Genomic DNA, 24,755 nt, shown 5'->3' with positions numbered 1-24,755 from the left:
TTGGAATGTACAACAATTGGGGTGTGGTGGTAAGTTTGTTGGTTGTTTTTCAAGAGTTAGGAAGGAGTTGGTATGGTAAGTTATTATCAATACATTTCGGATATCAGACTACTGTAATAATTCTGATCGAGCTGCTCTGATTTTAAGTCGATTTACGATTTTCGTTTACCTGGCAAACGTTCCAATCACCCGCCTACGTGCGTCTGGTTGGTCAATGACCCGAGCTCACTAACAGATGATTGGCTGTCGTACTTTTGGTACGGCCTCCCTTCCAGCGACTTCCGCTGCTGTGTCTATCCACACAGTTGTACATCAATATTTGGTCTTCTCTTATCTCTGTCGCTCGTCGTAACATTTTACCGGCGCCTCAAAGGTAAGGCCATCTAAGTTTTAAGCGATTTAAGCTGTTTATGCTAGCTAGGTTTGAATATGATTTTGTTTATTTGTGTCCCAAATTATCTCTTTGTGGAAGAGAAGCTCGCTAACTAGCCTGACACCTTTCATCCCGATGTGAACGTGACAGAAAAGCTCCCCATTTGCTATACTTCTAGCAGACTGCCTCGACTGAGGTTTGGGACCTTTGTTATTCATGTCGACAACTAGTTGCTGGGTGATTTGATCCAACGAGAGTTTCAGGGTAGTCGTCGTTTTATGTAGTCTATCTTGCTCAACCAGATTTGAATTTTTAGAGCATTGGCAAAACATGTAGTGTTGAACGTGACGCTTATATTGCCCTCAATACTGGCGGTATGTTCTCGTCGCCGCTGTCGAGTTTTGTTATGAAGTTAAAGTTATTTCGTAACACTGCACACTTAAGTCCTATAAGGCCATTCCTCTGTGCTAGTGATTACTTAAACTTGGGTCTTTACTTGAACTCTGTTCTCTTAAAGTTCAATTGGGATGCATCGCAGTGTCACTTGAATCAACGAACAATACATAGATGCAACTATTTGTTGGTGTCGATTTTAGTACAACTAACCAATTGAAAAAAAGATGTGATGTTTATAAAACATTTTCTACGGGTGAGACATGTTGGTAAGCAGTCATTATTATGACTCATATAAAAACGGCATTAGCCAATTGTGAAGCAAATAAAATGCTCTAAGAAACTTAAGCTTGATCCAAAACATAAGTTAAGTTGACATTTATTAGGAAATCGCGTAAAATGAATGAATAAACTCACTAACCCCACTCCTCCCACTCGGTTGCCAGTCGAGCGACATACCTCCAGACATTCCTTTGCAGTCAAGTGCTTGCACCTCTTCTCATTCATTTTTGTAGGGGCATGGAACTAATTTATGGTTATTTTCCCAAATTTACATACACTGAGGACCTAGTTTAGTAGTCTACTCAATAAACCCCAGCACTGCTGGAACACTGCTGACGCCACAAAAGAAGTGTTGAGGTATTTTTGCAATAGCAGATTTTGAGGGATTGAAGACTGGAGCAAAAAAAGTTGAAGATAACAGTTACTTTGGGGGTGAAAGATTAAGCTTTCAAAGACAATCTTCAGCATTCTACAGCCTGACCGCATGCAATATACATACAAGGATTTCAGATGCATAATATGCGTAGGGAAATGAGCTAACAAGGAACAACGGCTATTTTGGGTGATGTTGTCTCAAAGACCTGCTTTTATTCATTTAAACAGCCTTTAAGGGTTTTCCGAAGGACATATTGGGTAATACACTGACAGCTGAGCTGCTGTCTCTATCCAACGACCTCTTTGGTGAAGCCTGAAACATTTGGCCATGATACTGTTTGAGCATTTGCCTGAAACACTGTTTATTATTCGAACGTTTTAGTCTCTCTATCCCATTGCTGCTTCCGCTGTAACCACAGCAGATCCAAACGAGGCACAACAAGGCAAGGTTGATGTTAGGCTTCCTCTTAGGTTAGATGCATGCTAAAAGTCAACAATCTCGCCACTAGCCAGTTTACTGTTTTCGGATTAGATATCTGGGTACCACACAATATCCAAAATACATGTTGTCTGTGCAGTTTCACCAATTACAGTGAACATGAGCGATTTTCTACAGGAAATCTAACCATATGCATGAAACAATATACATGCATTTGTGTGTCATCGTGTACGTGTCCCACCAGTGTAGGTAATGTGAGTAAACTGGGGTAATGACGATAGTGTATAATTTTGAAGTGGAGGCCGGGTGTCCACCTGGAGACTGAGCACCTGTTGTCACTTTGTTCTGTGGCTTCTTCTTTACATAGGGCCCTAATTGCCCCCTCTCAGTTGGTTGCCATGGCAGCAGTCTCCTCTGAAAGAGGGCATGGATGTGGAATACCATGGGGCTGGCTACCTCCCAATGGGCTTCTGCTGGCTATAGCTGTCACAGTCTGGTTAGCATGTAGCGTTGAATACCTTTTATTTATTCTTTCAGTTGGCACATATTTGGGAGGCTGCTGATAATCGAGGGTGTGTGATAGTTTCGTGTGTGTGGGGGTGTGTGAGTGACATGGGCCATCCTAGCTTGTTACAATTATTGCAGGAACGTTGCTGACTCATGCTACTACAGTGTGTGTGTGTGTGGGTGTGTGTGTGTCCGCCCGCATGTGCACACCCTTATTATCTAGGTAACCATTCCATTCACATTACAACAGCTAGACCTTTACTGTGGGCGGTGATATGCCCTGTACTTGCCTACTTGCAGCAGGATAATGGTGTGTGTGTGTGTGTGTGTGTGTGTGTGTGTGTGTGTGTGTGTGTGTGTGTGTGTGTGTGTGTGTGTGTGTGTGTGTGTGTGTGTGTGTGTGTGTGTGTGTGTGACTAATATAGTCTCAAACTTTTTTTAAGTGACATGCTATTGCACACTAACCTGACTCCGCCAGATGGATTGATTCGCATTTGCTCAGCATATCCATCAGGGAACCTTCTGTTGGAGAACTTTTGGGAAGGGGCGAAAATACTGGTTAGCTGATTGGATAAACCATCTGTATATCACCACCTATGTTGATGATAGACAGGCCAAATCAACCAATCAGATCATCGGAAGCCACCGTGTTGTTTTTAGGCTGAACAGTCGCTTCTCGTTGCGTCACACCTAAACCCATTGGCCGGTCATTTAGCGATCGGCTCCAAATTTTCTCCATCGCAGGTTACCAGACTGATCTGCGAGTAAATACAATGGAGCTCGCGAGATCAAGATGGTCTCACGAGGCTCATTGCACACACATTACAGTGTTTCCCCCGGAAAATGTCTTAATCAAGGTGGTCGGGAGTGGGGGGGGGGGTGGTATGTTTGGAAGTATGATGGAAGTATGTTTTCTTTCCCTAAGAGAGTTTTATACCTAATGCATTATTATTAAAAAAAACATTAAAATATATATATAATTTTTTTTCTAATATATATATATATATATATATATCTTTTTTATACATTGGTAGTCAAGGCAGGGCCGTATTCTTGTTAAGGCGTCCGCCTTAACCATACAGTGCTGGGGGAAACACTGCATTACATTTTAAATAGGCGATAAAAATGTTTTGTTTCACTGGGTGTGTGAGAAAACAATTGATAACGATTTTACAGGTAGAGGAGTTTCATTTATCCGAAGTGCATCTGTAATGAACATTTGAAAGAAAGTGTGTCACTGTGTACTGTAGCAGCCTCTCATTCACTAGACAACGTTGGTCTTTCCGTTGTTAATAAGCCGCTGTGTCCCACCGGCTTCTAGATGTTGTTCTCAGCCCTCTCAGGACTGCACCGCCGGGTCGCTAGGCATGTAGTTATCCTCATTAGTAAGCATATGAGTGCATGATCAACTGGGGAACACTTTGTCTCAGGTCTAACCGTTTTAGTGATTTAGTGTTGGGTTACGTCTTTGTCGGCCGGTTGTTTGTCTGTTGAACAGCAGCAGGCAGTAACCTATGGCTGGGAGTCCCACCGGGGCCTTAGGCCTTGGAGATCCGGACTGATTAGTCTGTGGCCATAGTTATACGTTACTTGTGCACGCAGGAACACAACTTCATTCATATTGGATTACAGCGCAGATAATGATAACAAATTACCTATTTATGTTTGAGTAGGAGCATGACGCAGAGTATGAGGCTATTGGGTGTCTACTTATCTATGGAGCTGTGTGTATGGTACCATATTTGTCACGGTTATGTAATAGCCTCTGTTAGCCTGAGGACCAAAGACTGGGAGGATCAGATTATTCTGGGCGATATTGGCTCCCTTGGTGTGCCAAGATGGTATGCTTTCTGAATCACCTTGGACTACACTGCCTGCAATGAGAGAAATAATACGACAGCCTATTAAAGAGCTATGGACAATATATCTGTAAAATGTGAAGTATAAAATTTGGTTATTAACTGGGATATTAAGTGTACTGTACCATGTTAGATTAGCATCTGCCTGCTTGTTAAGTACACCTAATTGTCATTCTTTGTTCTACTTTTTGTACTTCTAATGTTGATACCAAATATTTGAACTAAAACATCACCATCATTGATATTTTCAAGGTATTCTGTCAAAAGATGGAATTTATTTTTGCCTTTGTGATACAAACAGTAGCTGGTCTAAAAATAGATCAAGTAACAAAATAATTAATGTACATTAAAATAAAGAGAAATCTAGAAGACAAAATTCTGCCATATTTGGGCCACACATTTTTTGTTGTAGTACTTTTAGAAATGATCCTGTAACGACAAGGGCAAATTTAGAACAATACTCACCAAGGCATCTTGTGCAACTACTCTAGTAGCTGTCACCTGCTAGCCAGCTAGCATAGTTACACGGCCCAGCTAACCATTTATAATACGTAGGCTACATAGGCTTATGAAGGTGGTCAATCGTGTTCAATCAAAATAATGCAGCAAAATGGAATTTATTATAAAAGTAAATTGTCACACGGACAGAAAAAGCTTCTTAATGTATTCGAGAGTTAAATAAAATGCATAAAAATACACAGAGCAGGTCACAGTGAGTGTCATTACTATTTGAAGGCAGCTATGTTTTCATTCTCTGCTTCACAAATTGTGCTTTGTAAAGGGTCTCATCAGTCAGACTTATAGCTTTATAGGACTACATTTTATGCAATTTGTGTATGAAATACCTTATTAAAAACCTTTTTGAATATACTTATTACTAAATGCCATATGCCTACTTTCTTCAAAAGTCAGGTGTTCTTTCTACCAAGAAGACTACTAGATAGATACGATTATATTTTTGTGTCCGATAGTTTAACAGCTCACCAACAAATCAACAGAATGTTAACCATTGTAATGGTTCAAACTTAATGTTTGAGCCGGCTATAATCGGTGCAATGAGATATGCATAAGTAAAATTGACCTGTTTGTCAAATAACTTCCTGTTGACTTTCGACCACATCCTTAATGAAAGTTAATTATTAAGTTAGAATTTTAAGAAGTGCATAGTTTTCTAATGCCTCAGCCAGTTACTACAACTTAGGCTATGTTTGTGTTAACCCTACCCATGCCTGCAGCAATGACTACTATGCACACTATATTATTTGAATAATGGCAATGAAAATGGATATTCCAGTTTATATATTGACTTTCCTTAGAAACAAATGTGCCCCCCCTTCACCTGAAGGGCTACATATAACCTAATCAACACAATGCTTACTGCTGCCAACCGCTCTCGAGTTTATTGGAGGTCAGTTTGATGAGGCTAAATGAACGATCATCTACAAATGACAGTGATGCCAACCATCTACTTCCACAATGGACAATGTCCGAGCCTTGACTGCTTTGATATGCTTTATATTGTTCCTGTATATAGCATACTCGCACTTGTTACTTATTGATGACACAGAACTCTGGGTGTGTATTTTTCTTTGGGATCACTCTGGGAACATAAAAAGCGGTCTCTATTTCTATGTCTACAAAACAGCAACTTTATAAGCCGAGGCTGTGCATTGACTGTAGGTGTGTGAATCTTTTGGTGTATCGGTATCCGATTCAATTCAGATTCCTGGTTCAAAAGGAGTCCCGATTCACATCAATTCTATACGGGTTCTTATTTCCAGATCTATTGAGTCTAGAACACTGTGTGCTCAAAAAGACACTGGCAGTGGGGCAAATGATGGCATGATGGCAGAGTGCATAAGATTATGTCGTTTTTCTATTTGAAAAACTAAGGTAAAAGGGAAAAATATAAGTAGATTTGCAAAAAATGTAAATTTTCTATTACCTACCATTTATGGCTCTAGCTTTTTAATATCTCCTTCATGCAATTCCCCCAAAGACTTAAAAACAAAAAGCAGTGACTTTGATCAAATGTCGCTGATGTTCACACCCCTTTACTAAATCCATCACTCTAATGTTATTTTGCATGTTTGCCTACAGGTGACCCAACCAACGGGACTGTCAAAAGGAGCTTTAGGTACATCCAGTATCCAGCCTCTAATGAAACAGAAGTATCCGCCCGGCCGGCCCTTTTGTTCCCAGCTCAAACCACCTCTCTCATCCAGCCCTGTTGGTCCCGGCACAACGTTCAACATTGGGACGTTTTATTGATGCTGCAGTCGGAAAGTTATACTGTTGCCGTGGTGACCTTCCCGAGAACTTAACCGTTCCCCGCCCAGGACCCGGGTCATCAAGGGGTCCAGAGGAACATGTTCTAGAAGCTCCCGGTCTGTCCTCTACAGTTCTGGGCTTTGATCGTGGAAGATGAGCAATGATGATGAGTTCTATGATGCCGTAACAGGTGGGTGCTTGGACCTTTTCCAGCCAGTGGCGGCTTTTGTGGTTCTATAGTAGAACGGCCGGGGTTCAAATCCCTGTGGCCTCTTTCTAGTCGATACAGAACTGTGTTGTCTGTGTCAGGATCCAAAATCATTTATTGACATTATTTCTGTTTCTGAGTGTAGTATAGTTGACCACGGCATGTATAGGGTACTCCTGGAACGTCCTAGAACAGTAGTAGCAGGTGTCCTGGGTTACCTAACTGATGAACAAGACTTTCCATCATAGAGGCACAACAAAACCAGCTAGTGAAACCTAACCTGCATGGTCGGATGATGATTAATGTCAATAATTCAGAGGTGTATTGTCTTGCCCCAACAATCCCGCGTGTGTGCGTGTGTGTGTGTGTGCGTGTGTGTGTGTGTGTGTGTGTGTGTGTGTGTGTGTGTGTGTGTGTGTGTGTGTGTGTGTGTGTGTGTGTGTGTGTTGGATTACGATGAAATGTCAAATGAATACCCCATCTGTATAGATGAATTCATTAATATAAGTTAATGTGCATAGCACTGTCTGTTTGTAGGCTCATGTAAAAGGGAAGTCATGCACTTATTATGCTCATCTGAAATAGTAGCAGACAGTATGCCCTCCTTTATTATTAATTGGGAGGTTCAATTAGTTATTTATTAGGAGATGATATTCTAGGTTTTCAAGTAAAGTGGAAATGGATATGGCTCTAGATATGGCTAACTCGTCCATCCAACAAACATTTCAAATAGGTATGGAAACAGCCCTTTAAAGCATAATGGGATTTTAAATGGTGAAACTGCAAATTTGATTTTGATTTTTTCCACAGAAAGATAGGTCATGTTTCAGTATTTATAAGAACATTATAATCAAAATCTTTTTTCATCTAAATTCTTATATAATTGTTTCCTGAAATCAATGTGCAATTCCCCTTTCTCCTCTTTTTGAAGTAAACCTGAATAAAAATCCTTTGAATAGACTCCAAACTACAGACATTTGCATCAACTCTCAAAATCCTAGTCCTGGTCCTTTCGGGATTCAAGAACACAATAATAACAAATACAAAAAACAACAACGGCATGTTCTCGTTATACCTCTGTGCCTTTGACCATGGCGTCGGAGTGAATGGCTCCACGTCAGCCTAGATAAGGTATGCGACAGGAATGCAGCTTTTCAGGTAGGGCGGTCTCCACCTGCTGTTTTGTCTCTTATGCAGCATGCGTAGTTGCTATGCCGTGAAGGTCACGGCTCGCAATGTAAACATTGTTCCTCACTGCTTCTCCGTCGAGATTTAGCACCCAAGGCGATAAACGATTATTTGAGTTGGCATGGTTTCCCCACCCAACTAATCAACATGGCCCCTGTGTGCATAAGGTTGCTCTTTCTATCATGTCCAAATACACTGAAATGTAAATCTAGCCCTAATGTTTGTACCTGGCCTAGTAAGTGGGTTATATCTAGCAGGTAGCCTGTTGTTTAGTAGGCTACAATACGCCTGCAGTAGCATTACAATTATGGCTGTTTGCATATTCTTCTGCGCCATTACTGATATAGTACTTCAAGATAAAACGCATACCACACAATTATTTATTCTGATGTATTCCTGCCTGTTGAAGGTAGAATTATATTAAATTCATGTGATTTATTTATTGTTACATAGTTAAAATGCTAATTTATTGGAGTGTGCCTGATTGAATATGTGAATACGACCAAATGCTTGGGTCAATTGAGATGAAGGCCTCTGTGCGCCAAACAAACCAGCTGTCTTATGAAGTCTTTATTACACACGGGCAGGCTAATGTATTGGCTTCGGTGTTTGATTCTCTGGCTGGCCACGGCTGCTTGAGATGGGTTCAATTAAAACAGGGATCCCATTGCATTGTATAGTACTTATATACAGTAGGGGTGGGAAAAATAATCGATTCTTCGATACATCGTGCTTCTCTCTGGAACGATTCCGTCTCGATGCAGATAAATTAATAATCGAAAAAAAAAGATTATTATAATAATAATTAAATTTGTCTTCAGTGTGTATTGGCCAATCTGATTTGTCTTGACACGATTGCGATTCAGCCTACGCATAGCATGCACGCAAACTCACAGCCAGACACAAGAACTCCTTCTTATTTAAGTGCAGCTTTTTCTTTAATGACATAGAAAAGAAAGATTAGAAAGAAAAGAAAACTGAAACCAATTTTTTTAACTTCCAAATTGTGTTGTAATGCAAGCTGCATTGATTATTGCAGTGTTCATAGAAAGTCATATTTGTGACAAGTTATTTTCTCTAATAAAATATTAGATAAGTTAATTCATCTGTTGATGTCTTTAATGATCATCACAAAAGTAGGAAGTGATTAGCAAACTCTGAGTAGCAAACTCAGATGTATATATATATATATATATATATACAGTGGGGCAAAAAAGTATTTAGTCAGCCACCAATTGTGCAAGTTCTCCCACTTAAAAAGAAGAGAGAGGCCTGTAATTTTCATCATAGGTAAACCTCAGCCATGAGAGACAAAATGAAAAAAAAAATCCAGAAAATCACATTGTCTGATTTTTTTAAGAATTTATTTGCAAATTATGGTGGAAAATAAGTATTTGGTCACCTACAAACCAGCAAGATTTCTGGCTGTCACAGACCTGTAACTTCTTCTTTAAGAGGCTCCTCTGTCCTCCACTTGTTACCTGTATTAATGGCACCTGTTTGAACTCCTTATCAGTTTAAAAGACACCTGTCCACAACCTCAAACAGTCACACTCCAAACTCCACTATGACCAAGACCAAAGAGCTGTCAAAGGACACCAGAAACACAATTTTAGACCTGCACCAGGCTGGGAAGTCTGAATCTGCAATAGGTAAGCAGCTTGGTGTGAAGAAATCAACTGTGGGAGCAATTATTAGGAAATGGAATACATACAAGACCACTGATAATCTCCCTCGATCTGGGGCTCCACGCAAGATCTCACCCTGTGGGGTCAAAATGATCCCAAGAACGGTGAACAAAAATCCCAGAACCACACGGGGGGACCTAGTGAATGACCTCCAGAGAGCTGAGACCAAAGTAACAAAGGCTACCATCACTAACACACTACGCCGCCAGGGACTCAAATCCTGCAGTGCCAGACGTGTCCCCCTGCTAATGCCAGTGTATGTCCGGGCCCGTTTGAAGTTTGCTAGAGAGCATTTGGATAATCCAGAACAGGATTGGGAGAATGTCATATGGTCAGATGAAACCAAAATAGAACTTTTTGGTAAAAACTCAACTCGTCGTGTTTGGAGGAGAAAGAATGCTGAGTTGCATCCAAAGAACACCATACCTACAGTGAAGCATGGGGGTGGAAACATCATGCTTTGGGGCTGTTTTTCTGCCAAGGGACCAGGACGTCTGATCCGTATGACGGAAAGAATGAATGGGGCCATGTATCGTGAGATTTTGAGTGAAAACCTCCTTCCATCAGCAAGGGCACTGAAGATGAAACGTGGCTGGGTCTTTCAGCATGACAATGACCCCAAACACACCGCCCGGGCAACGAAGGAGTGGCTTCGTAAGAAGCATTTCAAGGTCCTGGAGTGGCCTAGCCAGTCTCCAGATCTCAACCCCATAGAAAATCTTTGGAGGGAGTTGAAAGTCTGTGTGGCCCAAAAACATCACTGCTCTAGAGGAGATCTGCATGGAGGAATGGGCCAAAATACCAGCAGCAGTGTGTGAAAACCTTGTAAAGACTTACAGAAAACGTTTGACCTCTGTCATTGCCAACAAAGGGCATGTAACAAAGTATTGAGATGACCTTTGGTTATTGACCAAATACTTATTTTCCACCATAATTTGCAAATAAATTCTTTAAAAATCAGACAATCTAGATTTTTTTTTTCATTTTGTCTCTCATAGCTGAGGTATACCTATGATGAAAATTACAGGCCTCTCTCATCTTTTTAAGTGGGAGAACTTGCACAATTGGAGGCTGACTAAATACTTTTTTGCCCCACTGTATATATTCACGCATTGAAATGTACATAAAAAAAATTGTTGCATCAATAATCGTTTTAGAATCGAATCGTGAGGTGCCAAGAGATTCCCACCCCTAATATACAGTATGTAGAGTTGAATCTTGAATCCCAGCCAAGCGATACTTGGTTAGATCGGCTGGTATGTGCACAGTCTACCTGTAGTCCACCTTGAACGAGATCAACAATTGTGGCGTGTGATACTAGTGAGCATTACAATACACCTGTCATTCGTTCATCACAAGGCTTCAAGCTTTACATAAGTGTCAGCGTTTCAGCGTTACAAAAAAACAATCAATCCGTTCATTCACCAGGACATGTTTCCAGCTTTGGCTGACCTCAACTTCCCATCAGTTACATAACTTCAACATCTTTCAACAAACCAAAAAGTGTGTGTGTGTGTGTGTGTGTGTGTGTGTGTGTGTGTGTGTGTGTGTGCGTGTGCATGTGCTGCTTCCTTGTGTATCTGTTATTGTTTTGGTTGTCATTTTTGTATTGCATTACTACTGACAAGTTATTTCATTTGTTTTGCATTCATGTCAACATAAATAAGTGTGTGTATGTGCGCTGTATCCAATCGCAGACAGTCGATGTGTAAAATGCTTGATATTCTATCCATTGTATAACAGAGTCAGCCTCCAATGGAAATGTAAAGCGTGAAGAGAACGTAACCTGGCTTATCTCGTGTTGTCACCGCCCCTTCTGCTCCCCTCTCCCCCCCCCCCCCCCCCCCCCCCCCCCCCCCCCCCCCCCCCCCCCCTCGGGCTGCCAGGCCTGGACTCAGACGAGTCCTCTGAGGGCTTGTCGGAGGCCAGCTTCAAGGAGGCCACGGCGATGGACTACGGCAGCCAGACCAAGAACGGCTCCATCAGGAGGGAGAACGGCACTAAGAAGCCCCGGTACAGACCCCTTCCTCCACCCCCTTCCCTCCGTCAGCCTGGCTCTGTGTGTGAGGCTCTGTTTGTGCACGTGAAAGAAAGAAACGCTGGGGGGGATATGCTGCCTTTTTATTTACTTATTGGGCCCTGGTCAAACGTTGACACAAGCCGGATGGCTGATCTAACGTCATACATTAAAATGAGTTTATGGTAATGTAACGTCATACATTAACATGAGTTTAAGGAGGACTCTACTTTAATCATTCAAGTTTTGGTGCCACTGTTGACTTGACGTGCCTGGTCGTTTGACTGTCCTGTTGTGTGACTAATGACTGACTTTCTGTTTAAACAGTAGACATTGATTTAGGTAGGGTAAGGTTTGTTGGGAGAAGTAGCTTGGATTTGACCACTCCTAACCCTGGCATTTTTAAGGCCTTGCGCTTTCAATTTAAACTAAACAAGGAATATAACCCTAAACTTTCCATTGTGCTGAGTGAAGATTTCCTTTTCAATTTCTACTTTTGAACCCTTTCTCCTTGGGTCACTAGTAAGCTACTTGACTCTGGCCCTGTGGTGTATAAACATCATGCCCCTTTTGTTTTTTTGAAGATCATGATTCAAATATTATTCAAATGTAGACTGATAGACAGCGGGTCGATGATCTCATCCATTCAATCTGCAGCTGCGGTTTCACACAAAGCAGAAAAGTCTGGTTGTGTTAAAGTGTCGGCATTAAATTCCTAAGCTGTAAGAGCTAAAACTGGTTATTGGAGGCTGTAGTCCTGTAGAACAAGAAATCAAGTATTTGTCAAGGCAATCATTTTTGTTGAAAAAATGAAGTTTGAAGTTGATTGATAGATCAGCTGTTCAAAACCTATATCAGCCGATACTAATCAGTGGCCCGCCGCCCGCCCTGATCAGTCAAACTTTATAATTGACACACCAGACCTCCCACATGCCCATCCTATCAGCTACCTCTCTTCCGCTCTCTTAATTTCCTCTACTGACCCATCTGCCTGTGCTTTGTTTCTTTTATGAGGCAGTTACATTTACTAACTATAATGCTTGAGAGGCACAACTGATTCACTCTACCCTTTCCCCAGCTTCTCTTGGATTGTGTGATGCCAAGCAAAACCAGATCTTCATGATTTGACTATAGGGACAAGCTGTTCTGATTTGACTGACGCACAGTGCATATCACAGTGATACCCAGGCACAATCGGTACAGCCCAGATCTCCATGAAAGTCTTGCATAACAAATGAAATGGTTATGTGACAGAACGCTAAATATGTGTTTTATTTATATTTAAAATTTAATATTTGTATATGATGGCTGTAATGAATTGAAAGACGATGTGTAAAATGTGTAATCCTTTACCTATCCATAATCATATCCATATATGTATAGGATAATATACATAATCATACACATATATGTATGTGATTATATGGTTTATATTCTTGGCATGGTGATGACATTCCATTACATCCATTCCCCGTCTCAGGTAAAGGTACCCTCTGTGCTTGGTACCTTGGTACAGTGCAGCCTGTGTCTGATTTTTTTAACGATAATGGCCTAAATGTCAGATTTTAATCAAGCTGAAACATGTGAAAAATGTCACATGTTGTTTCTCTGAAAGGTTTGGTGTTTTGTTTTCTGAAAATGCCTGTGAACACAAACTAGTTTTGCCGACCCATTTTCTGACTCAGTTGATGTAGCAAGCAGATATTGTAAACTTTACCGAAGGTTCTCAATGTGTTAATTGCCACCATTTTTCTTCAGTACACCAAAATGCTGTGTATGTAGTTATAAAGTATATTACGTATCTGCTTAGGATATGGTCTGTGTAGACGTCAAATTTAACAGTTCATTGTTTCATTGTCAGGACCACGTTGCCGGCTCCTATGTTCCCAAGAAACTCTGTTAGTATCTGGGGCATTCTGAAGAAGTGTATTGGATTGGTGAGTACCACTATCTTGTTTTAACAGGCCACGTTAAAAACACACTAATCGATTGCTCATAGCTGCTTATTCAGCAAAAATTGGTTACTGCAACAACACCTGCATAATGTGTCTCAGCTTGTATATTTATTTTACGATGACTTACATTTTATACTGTAGGTAAGTTGCTGTAGGTATGTTTAGAGACACCTGTGATTGACAGGAAAGGCAGGTTCCCTGAACCAATCAGGGAAGAGATGCCCTGATTGGTCAGAAATCAACGGGGCTGCTTTATAATCAGAAACTGCTTATACAGAAGCAAGCACAGTCAACTCTCAGCAGATATTTCACAGTGGATTTCACTCACCGGTAGCTGACTGTTAACTGTGCCATTTCTTACCAATGACACTCAAACTATAGCTCTTACCTACAGCACCTTTTTATGTTGGCAGGATTGCTAAATCCTCTTGTCTTAGTCGGGGTCTCCAGACATGGTAGATTCAATGTGGGCAGAGAAGTTGATGCTTTGTTGTTGCCGTAGGAACTGTCGAAGATCACCATGCCTATCGCCTTCAACGAACCTCTCAGCTTCCTGCAGAGAATCTCAGAGTACATGGAGCACACGTACCTGCTCAACAAGGCCTGCACACTGCCTGACTCCATACAGCGCATGCAGGTACACACACACACACACACACACACACACACACACACACACACACACACACACACACACACACACACACATTCGTGTCCCGTTGCTTTTGTGAAATTGCTTGCGTCTCTCTCTGCAGGCGGTAGCTGCCTTTGCGGTGTCAGCAGTCGCCTCTCAGTGGGATAGAACAGGGAAACCCTTTAACCCTCTCCTGGGAGAGACCTACGAACTGACCAGGTACACACACACTCCCACTCAGTCACTGTTGTATGTACAGTTGATTCGCAGAACAAAGACTGGGTCTGACGTGCAAGCATGTTACGTGCTTACACGCGTTTGATTGCTACCTATATCTCTTTGGACATAATTTATGTTTCAGTTTACAGTTCAGTTTCCTTTTATGGTTTATAAGTTCTACATTCTCAAAAGCAAATCAAAACGTATCAAATGTGACGGATGGCGCAGTATTGAAAAACTCAATGCATCCATTGTGCTCTGTGCTCTGGTGCCCAGAGAGGACCAGGGGTACCGGCTGGTGTCGGAGCAGGTGTCCCACCACCCCCCGGTCAGTGCCTTCCACGCTGAGAGCTTGGCCGGGGACTTTGTCTTCCACGGCTCCATCTACCCCAAGCTCAAGTTCTGGGGGAAGAGTGTGGAGGCGGAGCCCAAAGGAACAATAACAATGGAACTGCTCAAGTCAGTACCTCTGTGTGTCTGTCACGGTTTCCCTCTGTGTCTGTCTGTGTCTGTGTGTCTGTTATTGTGTGTCTGTGTCTGTAACTGTGTGTCTTTTATTCTGTCTGTCCCTGTGTGTCTGTTACTGTGTCCCTGTGTGTCCGTGTCTGTTACTCTCTGAGTCTATTACTGTGTGTCTGTCACTGTTTCCCTCTGTGTCTGTGTGTCTGTGTCTGTTACTGTGTGTCTGTGTCTGTCTGTCCCTGTTTGTCTGTTACTGTGTCCCAGTGTGTCTGTTACTTTGCCCCTGTGTGTCAGTGTCTGTGTCTATTACTGTCTGTGTCCCTTTGTCTGTTACTGTGTGTCTGTTACTGTCTCAGTGTCTGTTACTATTTCTGTCTCTGTCTGTGTGTCTGTCTCTTTGTCTGTGTCTGGTTGGTTCAAAAGGCCCCTGCTCTAAGCGTCTGCCCCCTCTCCAGGTTCAACGAGGCCTACACGTGGAGCAACCCCTTCTGCTGCGTTCACAACATCATTCTGGGCTCCCTCTGGATCGAGCAGTACGGCACCGTGGAAATCATCAACCACAGGTACACCTGCTCGGTTCGTCTTTTACTGGGCCGGCCGACTGTATAAAGCACGGTACTTATACGGCCGCTGTCGCTAAGCAGCCCAAACTACAGGACCGCACTCGGGCCGCTCCCGATTCGTCGTGAATGACAATTACCCCTGCAATCGGGACAGCTCTTACCCCCGAACCTTTTGCTATGTTGTGTTGTCATACGAGAAAGACATCCTCCCAATCGCCCAATTCATCGCCAGGTGCCTTACATCCATCTCCCCTGTGTCTCCCCCTCCCCCCGTGTCTCTCCCTCCCTGTAGCACGGGCGACAAGTGTGTGCTGAACTTCAAGCCCTGCGGGATGTTTGGGAAGGAGCTCCACCGGGTGGAGGGCTACATCCAGGATAAGAGGTAGTCCACTGGCTGCTCCTCCCTTTGGCTTCCCCTCCCCTTTCCTCTCCTCCCCTTTCGCCCAATTTTCTTCTTATCTTTTGAACTTTGTGCTTCGTCTTCTTTCGTGGCGCATGTGAGAGGAAACCCGGGAAAGGTAACAAATTGTTATTGGCTGCAGACACATTCAATCACCAACCCTTTTCAAAACGATAAGATGATGTTGTCGCTGCCTTATGCCACTGATGACTGACGTCATCAGTGTTCGAGGTCTTATAGGGACACGTAATGAGAATTATGTCAGTCACTATGATTTTTTGAAATGTTAGATTCTAAATTTCTCAATGGCGGAGAGACTGAGGGACTGAGCAGAGAGGGACGAGGGGACGTTTTTGGGGGCTTGCTTTTTAAAAAAAACAAAAAAAAACATCTCTGCAACTCAAATCTTACCCAGTGCACATTTGAACCTAACTGGAATTTTCCTGTCCGTCTGTCTCCAGTAAACGGAAGCACTGTGTGATCTACGGGAAGTGGACGGAGTGCATGTGGAGTGTGGATCCTCAAACCTTTGAGAATCACAGGAAGAACGAGAAGAAAGGAGAGAGCAGAAAGCACAGACCGGTCAGAAACATGCAGACACACACTTGTATATGAATTTAACACAAAGCTATTTGGTCGCATTCGTATTTTCTCCGAGGCCTTCAATCAAAATGGAGCGCTAGTAGATGCTCAAAATTCCAAAAGTACTGCTTGTACAAAGAAAATACGTTGACAGTGAGTAATCAGAGAGGTGGGCGCCCCCTACTGGCCCTCCAACGCCTCCAGCAGCGCCACCTGCCCTCCCGTCCAAGGACCGACCAGGCCAAGCCCTGCTTAGCTCCTTGGCAGACCGACAGTACACCTGGGAATGGGGAAGGAACTAAAGGAAGTGTGTGTGTGTGTGTGTGTGTGTGTGTGTGTGTGTGTGTGTGTGTGTGTGTGTGTGTGTGTGTGTGTGTGTGTGTGTGTGTGTGTGTGTGTGTGTGTGTGTGTGTGTGTGTGTGCGCAGGAGGAGGATAGGAAGGAGAACGACGACTCAGACGACATGCCAGAGTCGCAGGACACCGTCTCCGTCATACCAGGGAGCACCTTGCTGTGGCGCATCGCCTCCAGACCTACCCACTCCACCACGGTGAGTCACTCACTCATACTCACTCACTATCTGATACACTCACTCACTCACTCACTCCCTCACTATCTGATACACTCACTCACTCACTCATACTCACTCACTATCTGATACACTCACTCACTCATACTCACTCACTATCTGATACACTCACTCACTCACTCACTCATACTCACTCACTATCTGATACACTCACTCACTCACTCACTCCCTCACTATCTGATACACTCACTCACTCCCTCACTATCTGATACACTCACTCACTCATACTCACTCACTATCTGATACACTCACTCACTCACTCATACTCCCTCACTATCTGATACACTCACTCACTCACTCACTCCCTCACTATCTGATACACTCACTCATACTCCCTCACTATCTGATACACTCACTCACTCACTCACTCACTCACTCCCTCACTATCTGATACACTCACTCACTCACTCCCTCACTATCTGATACACTCACTCACTCATACTCACTCACTATCTGATACACTCACTCATACTCACTCACTATCTGATACACTCACTCACTCACTCACTCACTCACTCACTCATACTCACTATCTGATACACTCACTCACTCACTCACTCACTCATACTCACTATCTGATACACTCGCTCACTCACTCATTCACTCATTCACTCACTCATACTCACTCACTCACCTACACACTCACTCATACTCACTCACTATCTGATACACTCACTCACTCACCTACACTCACTCACTTACTGATGCACTCACTCACTCACTCACTCACTCACTCACTGATACGCTCACTCACTCACTCACTCATACGCTCACTCACTCACTGATTCACTCACTCATACACTCACTCACTCAGTGATACACTCATACCCTCACTCACTCACTGATGCACTCACTCACTCACACACTCATACGCTCACTCACTCACTCATACGCTCACTCACTCATACGCTCACTCACTCACTCACTCATACGCTCACTCACTCACTCACTCACTCATACGCTCACTCACTCATACGCTCACTCACTCACTCACTCACTCATACGCTCACTCACTCACTCACTCACTCATACGCTCACTCACCCACTCACTCATACGCTCACTCACTCACTCACTCATACGCTCACTCACGCACTCACTCACTCACACATACGCTCGATCACTCCCTCTCTCACTCATACGCTCACTCACTCATACGCTCACTCACTCACTCACTCATACGCTCACTCACTCACTCACTCATACGCTCACTCACTCACTCACTCATACGCTCACTCACTCACTCATACGCTCACTCACTCATACGCTCACTCACTCACTCATACACTCACTCACTCACTCACTCACTCATACGCTCACTCACTCACTCACTCACTCACTCATACGCTCACTCACTCACTCACTCATACGCTCACTCACTCACTCACTCATACGCTCACTCACTCACTCACTCATACGCTCACTCACGCACTCACTCACTCACACATACGCTCGATCACTCCCTCTCTCACTCATACGCTCACTCACTCATACGCTCACTCACTCACTCACTCATACGCTCACTCACTCACTCACTCACTCATACGCTCACTCACTCATGCTTCCTTGCTCACTCACTCATTCTGGGGTGCTGATGCTCACCGACTCCCTCCCTCCCAGGCAGTGCTCCCTAACCCCGAGTCCTTCCCTCCCCAGATGTACAACTTCACCAGCTTCGCCATGTCTCTGAACGAGATGGAGCCGGGCATGGAGGCCACGCTGCCCCCCACGGACGGCCGCCTGCGGCCCGACATCAGGGCCATGGAGAACGGCTTGATGGGTACGTTCTGTTTTAACAAGGGTAACCTCAGTCCTGTTTGAGCATGGGTAACTTAAGTTCGGTTTTAACATGGGTAACTTAAGTCCGGTTTTAACATGGGTAACTTGAGTCCTGTTTTAACATGGGTAACCTCAGTCCTGTTTGAGCATGGGCAACTTAAGTCTGGTTTTAACATGGGTAACTTAAGTCCGGTTTTAACATGGGTAACTTAAGTCCTGTTTTAACATGGGTGACTTAAGTCCTCTTTTAACATGGGTTAATTCAGTACTTTGTTTTTAAATGGTCAACTTTAGTTCAGTGCTTTTTACATGGGTTACTTCAGCACTGTGTTTTAAATGGATAACTTTATTTCGGTGCTTTTTACATGGGTAACTTCAGCACTGTTTTTTTAAATGGGTAACTTTAGTTAGCATCTTTTTACATGGGTTACTTCAGTGCTAAACAAGAATTTGACAAAATGTCCCATCCCAATCGTAAAAGTGCTATATTGCTATTGTTTACATTCGTGGCAGATACATTCAGGCCAAATGCTCTTAGACAGAATCAGCACAACTCAGTGTTTTAGCAAAGCCCAACCGGTTTGGTCCTTTATAATAATAAAACTTGATTGCATTTTCTGAAAGATAACCTTTTTTTTTTTTGAAGATTGTCCTTATAGATGCCTCACTGTCCATACATCCTGCTGCCTGCCGTTTCAAGTGGCGGCCATGTTTAAACAAAGCTGTGTGTGTCCTCCAGACGAGGCCAGTCGGGAGAAGGAGCGGCTGGAGCAGAAGCAGAGGGAGGCCAGGAAGGAGAGAGCCAAGAGCCAAGAGGAATGGTCCACGAGGTACAACACACCTTCTTTCTCCTGGCTCGGGATCAGGGGGAGGGATGAGGAGGATCCTCAGGTCAGGCTGCCGCTTCTGCCGTCCGAAAACTCAACTTCGGGAGGAGGGAGCCGTAGGGTGGGATTCGTCGTTAGAGCCGTACGAGTCCCGTTACTTCAGTCCATTTGATTCATATTCAAACACCAGTATTGAAACCCGCTGAAAAATATAGCAATATTGAAACCCCCGACGTGAGGGTCGGCTTAGCTCAGGGGGTAGAGCGGGTTGTCTTGTAACTGGAAGGTTGCTAGCTTGATCCCCGGCTCCCCCTAGCTGAGGGTCGAGGTGCCCCTGAGCAAGACGCCTCATTCTAACTGCTCCCAACGTGTGCGTGAACCGTTCTTTGGATAAAAAGCGTCTGCTAAATGCCCTAAATGTAAAATATAAATGAGTCGGCGTTGCGTCTTCAACAATGCAGACCTTTACCTTAATGGTGTCGAAGCAATATCATCAAAACATCTTCATAACATGATTTTGAAATGTAAAGTCACACATTGGGGCAAAACCATCATGTGTAGGGGGACATCTGTGAGATCCTCACAGAGAGGAGGGGCTGTTTTGACCTGCGTCAACCTTCCAACCTCTCCTGGTGGATTGGTCTTCCCGCAGATGGTTCAGTGACTTCTGCTCGAGCCCGTTGGAATGACACGGGCTCAAACACTTCGAATCTCAAAAGAAATTCAATCATCATTCCAGTGTATCCGTTTGTTTTGAGGAGATGAACCATGCCCAGTCATTTGGGATGATTAGGTTTCCCACAGTCCCGTATCTGAGTGACTCTGGATGTATCCTGCACAGAGATCAATGTCCACTTACCTGTGTGTCGAATGCTTCCAGGTGGTTCCAGCAGGGCAACAACCCCTTCACCGGCTCCCCGGATTGGCTGTACACGGGCGGGTACTTCAATAGGAACTACGCGACTCTGCCCAACATCTACTGAAGCTCTTCTCCCCCCCATCCTTATCCTCCTCCTCTTCGTCAGCCGATTCCCTCTCAGGATCAATGGCGGCTCTATGTCCTTAACCGCCTGTTGCTTCCTGACGTCACCACGGCAACAGCCTATCTCCTTGATCATTATCATCTTCGTCATCGCCATGGTTTTGATCATCAGTTGGAAAGTGATGAGCCCTGCATGAAGACAGTGTGAAGTCTTTGACCACCATCTTCCTCTGTCTGAACGGGCTGCACTGGAAGGAAAGGGAAGACTTTAGTCCTTCACCACATGACTCCCCTGCTCCCACCTCTTTCTTCTCTGGACTGTAGCACCAGAACCATAACACTCACCAACTCCTCTTCCTTACTTGATGCCTGCAAGCCAACACAGACAATTCAATCCACACATTCCAACTCCATCACTGCTGTGCATCACAGTGTGGTGTGTTGGGGTCATCACGATCCCTGGTGTCTCTGTACCAACCCCCCTCTAGCAGTGTGACCTGTAATTTGAGAATGAGCAGCTACCTCTAGTGGTGAAGGAGGGTCAGAGAGGTGGACGCGTGCATCAAAAGCAGATATCCCCTTAAATCAATCCCCAGGTAAAAATAACAAAGGCAGAATGAGAGGGATAAAAAAAAAATGGTACTAATTAAGATATTGAATCTATTAACTTATAAGACACTATACACTGCAGAAAATAGCCCCATGCTTGTGGTTTAGCAGCAAGGCATCACAAGCAAACAAAATGCTTACTGAGCTGAATACTATACATACAGGTCCATATAGGTCTTCCTAAGAAAGGTTTAGTGGTCCTGAAATGCACTGATCACAAGCAGTATTCAATGTAACAGGAGATGGCTCAACCGGTCTCCATGGCAAAACTGGAGAATCTGATTTTTAAGAGACTGATAAGTAAAAAGGATATTATTTAGTGATCAAGGTTTAGGTCTGAGCGCTATGGATGGTATGATGCTTGTAAAGTATGCATGGATAGTAAGAGCGGCTTTACACTGTGTTTCAGGTCAACTTCAGAATGTACACTCCTGTTATAAACTTAAAGGCATCCTTATCATTATGCAGCTGCGGCTCCATAATGTTCAGGTAGCATAAGTTGATTTCATTCTCTATTTCATACAACTACTATTCTGAACTTCAACCATCAGATTACTGTTAATAGTAAATTATATTCATAATATACCTATATGATATAGATATGACACATTCCTATTTTTCTACAAATCTAAATCGTATATGAAGTTTCCCCGAGGCGAGGCGTCATCGCAGCCTTCATGAAGATGGCCTTTTGTAGCGCGAGATGACCATTGACTTCTTCCTAGTGCACTCCTCATCAAACCCTCCCTCACACTTATCGATTCAATGCCACGACCACACTACTGTTCATCTGTTGAGTGAATGTGTAGTTGTGTGTACGCGTGTGTCAGTAAATGGTTGGAACATTAAGAGACACTACATCCACAATCCTACTGCATAGAAAGTGGATTTAAATCAAATCCACATCTTGCACCTTTTTGTTTCACCAGAGGCTTGTGGACTGAGACACAAGTGGCCTTGCCTTTTTGAGTGTGTTTCAAATGTAGCATACTTTGTTCATTTCTTTGACTTGCCTTGGGTTTATGTCAAACAATAATCATATTTCCCATTGTATGACTTTATTTCCGGTATATATTGATTTGTCTTTGTTTTTTTCAGGTCTTTAACATGATCAAATGTTCAGATTTACTGATAACAGACAGAATGTAACGACCTCTCCAAACTATGCCCCCGACCCTTCTCCTAAGAACTCAGACTAGCAGGTGTTACAATTCACTGGTCCATTTTCTAAAGCCTAATTCCTTTTTAACAAAATTGGCATGTGAAGTATTTGCTCGCTTTGCAGTTCAATGATAACTGAGCAGATGATACAAATAAATATTATTAGTATTACTTCTTCAGTCTGTTGTTGCATACGCTGCAGTCTCATAATTCCTAAAGGCCTATTGTGACTGTGTGGTCTTTCTAGCCCTGGTAAAATTGCTCCTTCTTCCCCAAAACATGTTACTATATTATTAATAATATTATAATCCCATTTAATACCCACTACATGGTTTTATGTTTCTTCTGCTGCCATTTTTCTCTAAACTGTATTTCAAAGATGAGTTTAATTTTGGAGTTTCATGACTTGATGTTATACTTGTATTGCAGAGAGGTAAACACAAAATGGCATTCCGTGCAATTGATTATTTTTTATAGTATTTAAACAGTTTTTGGTGAAAGCAAAATGAAATAACTTGGTTTTAAGGTGGGGGGAAGTTAAGGGGTAACCTTAGATGGTAAATAGATTAATTAATAATATATGGGCGAAAATGTCTTAATAAAATCCTAATTTCAGTTTTGATATACAGGTGTGTGTTTGTGTTGTTTTTTCAGTTTTCTATATGTGATATGACTAGTGAATAGTGAATTTATTTGTTTTTGCTAATTTATAAGTATTTGAAGATACTAGTCAAAGTATTTGTACTTCATGCACCTTTTAAATTGTTCTATATTTTTAACCAACCATATTTACGCAAAAATATATAAATGAAATATATAAATGAAATTATAGTATGGAAGTATCCTGCAAGCTCTGCATTGGGAGGCATGTTTCAGTATGGCCAAATTTGTATAGACTATCGCTTCAAATGATGGAAGGAGACATTTTACCACAGATGGAACATATTTCACTTGAGGGAGGGAAACATACTGAAGATTTGTTAATCTAATTAAAATAAAAGGATTCCTACAAATGCAAGTGGAAGTTCAGAAATCAGCAGGTGGTCAAGGAACACGTTTGAGTTGCCAAAACCAAAGATACCGCCTTTCAAGAACTTGTTGATAATCACAGCAGCACATATGTTCAACTGTAAAGGCCCTCAAATGTTACATCTTTAAGACCGGATCATTCCATCAGAGTAGATCACGTCAACAGTGGCACATAATTTTTAAGAAAACCACGAGACAAACACACCTGTTTCCCTTTTATATATATATATTTGTATTTTATTTCTTATTCCTGATTGAAATGTATTGTAAGTTCATAATTTGTCATTCATCACATTACATGTTATGACGCACCAGGTCCACTACAGCCATTGTACAGAAGGGAAACACAGAAACACACACAGGGATCACAATGGGAGACACTCAGTTGGGCTCATTGCACTTACAACAGTGAATGGAACACATTAGCATTAGTCATTTTCAGGGTCTCCAGCCTCTTTTCTTTAATGTTTTTCTTTTCGTTTAGTTTCAGCCAATGAAAGTTAAGGAATCTTTTTTTTTCATTTAATCTTTCCATTTCCAATTGGCAACTCGTATTATATCTCTTCAAGAATCTTTGTCTTCACCCAACATTTTTTACATGGAAGCCAGCATACCCCTTCCCGTTGAAGTTTTTTTGTTTTTGATATCATTTCGTTTTACAAACACAACATGTTTAGAAACTCTACACAGACCAATGTTTTTTTTTGTTTTGTCAGAATACAACCTTTTTTTTTTCTCTTTTTTACATAATTTTGAACAGTCCGCACGAGCCAGCCACATACGTACACAATGCATTTTTTTTTTTTAATATTAAAATCAACAAACGCTCCTTTTGATATTTTTTTTGTTTTGTTCATTACATAAAAGCACAAGGGAGGGCAGGAGGATGTAGGGGCTGGGATGCACTGGTCCGTTCTGTGCAACGCCTGTCCCGTGCCCGTGACATGTGGTCTGTATGTGTGTATATGCAGGACATTTACATGTTGCACAGAACATGTCTCTTAGTGGGCATTCACTCTGTGGAGCGGACTGTGGCAGCAGCTTTCTGTTTTGCTATATACACTGAGAAAGGCTGCCTGAGAGGTGAGAGGTTAAAGGTCACCGTTTGTGACATGGGTAGGGGGGGAAGGATGAGGACACTTCTCTACATCATGCACTTGTCATTTTAATTCATCGACTACTCTTTACACGTGAAGGATGAAAACACTCCCGTATGCTTTAAAGTGAAACAGGGAATTTTTACCTTTATTTTATTTTTTTCCCCCGTGAGAATTGTGTTTCCCTGTAAAATTCTTTCTCTTTTTCAAAAAGGAATCTTTTTTGGGGCAAAAAAACGGTCATGTATTGTTCTCTCTTGTGTACGTTT

At 42.6% G+C, this 24,755-nt stretch overlaps 1 protein-coding gene across 1 annotated transcript; it reads left to right on the top strand.

Moving 5' to 3' along the window:
* Positions 1-288: 288 nt before the first annotated feature.
* LOC307076637 (oxysterol-binding protein-related protein 2-like) lies at positions 289-22,986 on the top strand. Its single transcript, XM_079737710.1, has 14 exons — positions 289-373; positions 6,329-6,689; positions 11,470-11,596; positions 13,462-13,537; positions 14,058-14,192; positions 14,311-14,408; positions 14,685-14,867; positions 15,326-15,433; positions 15,726-15,815; positions 16,295-16,415; positions 16,843-16,965; positions 18,659-18,782; positions 19,521-19,611; positions 20,489-22,986. Exons 2-14 carry the CDS (start codon positions 6,653-6,655, stop codon positions 20,589-20,591), a joined length of 1,416 nt encoding a protein of 471 aa, XP_079593836.1. The 5' UTR covers positions 289-373; positions 6,329-6,652; the 3' UTR covers positions 20,592-22,986.
* Positions 22,987-24,755: the final 1,769 nt, after the last annotated feature.

The sequence above is a fragment of the Pollachius pollachius genome (genome assembly GCF_949987615.1).
Source record: "Pollachius pollachius genome assembly, chromosome: 6".
Lineage (NCBI taxonomy): Eukaryota > Metazoa > Chordata > Actinopteri > Gadiformes > Gadidae > Pollachius > Pollachius pollachius.
The sequence above is the reverse complement of the archived record's forward strand: the minus strand, read 5'-3'. Positions and strand labels throughout refer to the sequence as shown.

What these genes read in the sequence shown, in the direction of transcription:
- LOC307076637 (XM_079737710.1), top strand. Translation starts at nt 6,653, where the DNA reads ATGAGCAATGATGATGAGTTCTATGATGCCGTAACAG. An exon ending in ATAACAATGGAACTGCTCAA is followed by an intron (nt 14,868 to 15,325) that starts GTCAGTACCTCT and finishes CCCCCTCTCCAG; the next exon opens with GTTCAACGAGGCCTACACGT. An exon ending in CAAGAGGAATGGTCCACGAG is followed by an intron (nt 19,612 to 20,488) that starts GTACAACACACC and finishes GAATGCTTCCAG; the next exon opens with GTGGTTCCAGCAGGGCAACA.